The sequence below is a fragment of the Oryzias melastigma genome, linkage group LG21, assembly GCF_002922805.2.
Source record: "Oryzias melastigma strain HK-1 linkage group LG21, ASM292280v2, whole genome shotgun sequence".
Lineage (NCBI taxonomy): Eukaryota > Metazoa > Chordata > Actinopteri > Beloniformes > Adrianichthyidae > Oryzias > Oryzias melastigma.
In genome coordinates this window covers 9,426,483-9,431,374 of record NC_050532.1, presented here as the reverse complement: position 1 = coordinate 9,431,374, position 4,892 = coordinate 9,426,483, and the positions used below count along the sequence as shown (strand labels likewise).

Sequence of the window (4,892 nt, the reverse complement as noted above, 5' to 3'; positions counted from 1 at the left end):
AAATCTGACCTTAATTAAAAGTATCTACTCATTGGAAAAAAAAGGTCTTTCAAGTATTTTTTTTACAAGCATAAGGGAGAATTTAATAAGTTCTAAGATATACTACTAGACTTAAAAATCTGCTTGTGGATGCCCAAACATTAAAAATATGTTTACTCCCGTTTTCTAAAATCTTCTATAATTCAAATCAAGCCAAACTGTCTTTGTATTGCACTTTTCCCATCAAAAAATTGCTTTACATAAAAACATTCTCTAATTTTACACAAAAACTCTCACACAAAATTGAGCATAAAATGATTCACCAAAAAGATGCAAAGTAGAACATAAAGTGCTCTGAATAGTGATATAAAACATTCCGTTTATCCGTAGTGTAGGCCTATTCTGCTGAGAAAATAACTGTAATTTATTAGAACTGCAGGAAATTAAAAAAACGTTCAGATCAGCCAAATGCTTGATTTCTGTTACCAAGCTGAATCCCAACTACTGAAACTCTAGACAATCTTTACAAACACTTATTTTGGTTGTTTTAGAGATATTATTAACTCATTTTAATCACAGATGCATTAAAACAATCTTGTTAACAAGGAGGAGCCACAACATTTTGAAGTTATTCCAATAGATGCCTTATGTCATTCAAATTATAAGGTACCTAAAGTAAGTTTAAGTATAGCCTTAAGTGATTCAAAACTGCGTTTCTATATAAAAACATCAATCTGATTTGTTAACACTTAGTTTACTGATTAGTCAACTTATTTGCACAAATACAGTAATATTTGCAAACACTGTGGTGACAATAAAAGCTTTCATAAATTAATGCAGTTGTAAATTTAAATTGCAAAGAGTAAAATCAGAAATAAAAAAATGCTGTCAAAAATAAACAGGGACCAAATTAAAGGTGATCCTACAAGTGCTTTGAAAAAAAATCAGCTCCTTAATGTTCTTTTGTGTCTGTAAATGATAACCAACAACAAACTTGGCCTAAAGATTGAAGGACAGTTTTTTGTTTTACAAATATATGTATATGGGCTGCACGGTGGCGCAGTGGTTAGCGCTCTTGCCTCACAGCGAGAAGGCCCCGGTTCGAATCCCGGCTGGGGGATTTGGGACCTTTCTGTGTGGAGTTTGCATGTTCCCCTTGTGCATGCATGGGTTTTCACCGGGGACTCCGGCTTCCTCCCACCGTCCAAAAACATGCTTCATAGGTTAATTGGTGACTCTAAATTGCCCCTAGGTGTGAATGGGTGTGTGATTGAGGCCCTGCGACAGACTGGCGACCTGTCCAGGGTGTACCCCGCCTTCGCCCATCCGTAGCCGGGTTAGGCTCCGGCACCCCGCGACCCCGAAAGGGACAAAGCGGTCAGGAAAATGGATGGATGGATGGATATGTATATATATATATATATATACACATTTGAACTAGAGCGGGTGGATAAACCCCTATAGATGGAACATCTCATTTTCAAGAGGGTCATCCATTTCAAGACATCCTGAGCACAAATGACAGAGTAGAGACTGAATACACATAACACACACACACACACACACACACACACCCACGCACAGATCTCAATATCCACCCCTACCTAACATGACAGTTCAGAAAGTTTAGGTAAATACATTTGCGAAAAAGCTGAACTGAAAAAGCAAAAACCACAAAAACGTAAAGAATGCTAATTGTTGGATGTGTAGACATTACCTTCACCGAGGTCCAGGACAGCCAGCACAGCACTAGTCCGAGCCTCTCCAAGGTGATTGTTGGCGATGCAAGTGTAGAGGCCAGCATCACTGGGTTTGCAATCCCTAATCCAGAGTCCTCCGTACTCCTGGTTCTCCATGTTGAGAAGCGCATCGTTGTGGTACCAGTACAGGGACGGCTGAGGGTCTCCAGCCACAGTCACCTTCAGACGGATGTCACAGCCTGTCCCCACGGCAGAGTTCCTCATTTTACGAATAAAAACGGGTGGAGTTGGCGAGGGACGTCCAGGGGCCGGAGGCTCTGGTACAACCTGGTCAGGGTTTGCTTTGGACCGTTTAGGGGGTATGATGGGACTTGAGGGGGCAGCCGCTTCCTCTGCCCCCTTCTTTAGGGACATTTGGACGTCAGCTTTCCTCATGGTTGAACTGACCTCCCAGGTGTATCTTCTATTGTCCAAATGTGTCCTTTTGAGACGACACTCTCATATACAAACACCAGTTAAGTTGGGTATAATTATTTACCATCCGATACAAAAAAAGTCAGAATCTTTTGTGGAAAATTATGAATTCATAAAAGAATTTCTACAATCAAACTTCTAAAACATTTGTTTGTGACTAAAAGTTTTCTAAATGAGAAAAATAAATTGTTCATCATCAGGTAATCGAGTAGCTACCACTCTCCTGCACACCAGTATTTTTAGGGTAAGACCCACCAGCTCATGTTGCATTAGCAGCAGCTCCCTTGACTTGTCTCTTGGAAGTGAAGGCCCTGCTTCTTCAGCTCCTTTTCCCGATTTTCACCTGTATTTTTTTGAACAACTCCACCGAAATTAACTGTTCACGTCTACAATCAGTTTCTTTGTTATTCCGATACGAGGCTGCTGTCTCTTGATCTCCGTCTCCCTTGGCTTCCAGTTGGGTAGCGTCAAATCCAATCTAGTTAAACCCAACACCCCCGCTTCCTTGTCCCATACTCTAAAGTGCCCCACTCATGATCACCCCCCCACGTCTGCTGGTGAGTCTGCTGGGAGAAGTGACAGTGGCAGCCTTGCTAGCCTTACAATGACAGCTGCGCGGTCTGTCTGCCCACTCACTGCAAAACTCCCGCCCCCATGCCATTTTTAGCCAAACTGAGGTCAGTAGATCATGGTGCAACACTTGGCACGGAGGAAGGGGCTACGGGTACAAGACAGTTATTCAGCTTGCAAGTCATGTAGAGGCCAGCGCTGGTTTCTCTGTTTTCTGAGGAAGCTGCAAAATCTCTAAAACCAAAATAAGTGGTTGAAATTTAGAATGACTTTCATCTTTGTCATGTAGAGGCCAGCGCTGGTTTCTCAGTTTTCTGAGGAAGCTGCAAAATCTCTAAAACCAAAATAGGTGGTTGAAATTTAGAATGACTTTCATCTTTGGTTTATTTGGAAATCGTAAAGAATCTGAATTTCTTGCACTAACCAAAATGGTGCAGGTTTTAGCAGTTAGTGATTTAAATTTATGTACATAGGTTGTTATAGGGATGTAACAATTAATCAATGAATCGATCTATCCAACCAGATTGATCTGACGGTGCTAAGTTATTTATCGCATTAAATCAACCTTGTTGGATCCAGATCATGTTTTATTTATATAGTTTGTAATTATGTCAAATTATTCAACTTAAAACCATATTATATCACAAAATAGATCGTTTGTGTTTCACATTTTTATCAATAAGACTGGATTCTTGAAACTTTTGAATAAAAACAACAAGTAAGTAAAGTAAAACAGTAAGTAAAACAAGTCAAAAAGTATTTCTTGCCCATGCAAGTTGGAACCCACCCTCCTCCTAGAAGGGCTATTGTGGCCACAACAAACCTGTACCATTAAAAAAAATCACTTCAAAATGAAATAAATCAATTATAATCGACCTTAGAAAATACCATGAGTTTGAGGATTGGCAGGCTGATTTAACTATGACATAAAAACAACCAAGCACTATCACAGCGGACATCACACGTGATCTTGACATATTTAATTTTGATTATCTTGCAAGAAATTCAAAGAATCTGTACTTCATCTGTGCTATTCAGTACCAAGTATTTATCTCTGAGTCACACTGGTTGAATTATTGACTAAAAATGTCCTGGATTGATCTTAGGTCAGTAAATCAGATCATCACAAACTATCTCAAATTATGACATGAATTGAATTTTTACACCCCTATTGCATGATTTTATTAATTCCGAATAAAATCAGTGAGAGTTTCATACTTTCTAAGAATGTTGTCTTGTGCCTAAACCTAAACTAGACCTAAAACATTCCCTTGCTTTTTACCTACTTGGAATTTTACATTTTTGTCATGGCATGACAAAGCACTTATTAAAGTCCGATCATCTTTTTCTATTTCAAAAGAGTTCCCAGTGGTCTGTAATTATGATATGCTGTTTTCTAGCCAAAATCCTGTGTTGTTTTCTAGGACATAGTTTCTGCAGAGCGGCAGGAGTTGTGGGCAGTACCAATGATAACATCCATAACTGAGTGCTGTGTTTACACTCTCTCCTCCTAGCTTACAGCCACTCACACCAGTTTTTTTCATCTGTCCTGATTCACGACAATATGCTCAGAAAGGAAAATGTAAGATTATTTTCTCCCTATGTCCTCCATCATCAGAAAATTGCGGCAAGAACGTGTTAAAAATATCAAAAACACCATTTTAATTATAGTGGCCCTTTCACTATGTCGTTCCAGCAATAATGTCGTTGTTGTTGCAAACAAATAAGTTAGAACAGTCAAGATGGAAAGTTTTCTGTTTGGTAAAGAAAGACCAAAGAAAGAGGAAGTACAGATGAAATTGCGGTTCATTTAGCTTTGAGAAAACAATGTTGTTCTCAGACTGCTGTGGTGGTACTGATGTGACGCTGATGGGAACAGAGAGTTTGTTTAGCACGCTTAACATAAAAAAAAATCTGTTTTTTGTTTTTTTTCCAGAGTTTTATTTTTAAAATTAAGTGTTTATGATGTAACTGTTAATTAACCATTAATGAATTGTTAATTAATGCTAATTTAGAGGGAATTCTGCATTTTGTTGGTAGAAGCCTCTAAAATCAGTGTGTAAATTCAGTCACAGTAATCACTGGTGCTATATCTGAAATAGGTGCGAAGAGCTGCAGCTGAGTGGAATGATGGTAACAAAGATTAAAATAAAAAAAAAACACTGTTCA

General features: G+C 38.7%; 1 protein-coding gene across 1 annotated transcript in view; it reads right to left on the bottom strand.

The window, feature by feature from the left end:
• Positions 1 to 2,781, bottom strand: part of spegb (striated muscle enriched protein kinase b) — a 51,322-nt gene extending 48,541 nt beyond the window's left edge. Inside the window, exon 1 of the mRNA XM_024286402.2 lies at positions 1,697 to 2,781. Within this exon, the coding sequence (XP_024142170.1) occupies positions 1,697 to 2,114 (418 nt within the window). The 5' untranslated portion in view covers positions 2,115 to 2,781. The remainder of the gene's footprint in view (positions 1 to 1,696) is intronic.
• Positions 2,782 to 4,892: the final 2,111 nt, after the last annotated feature.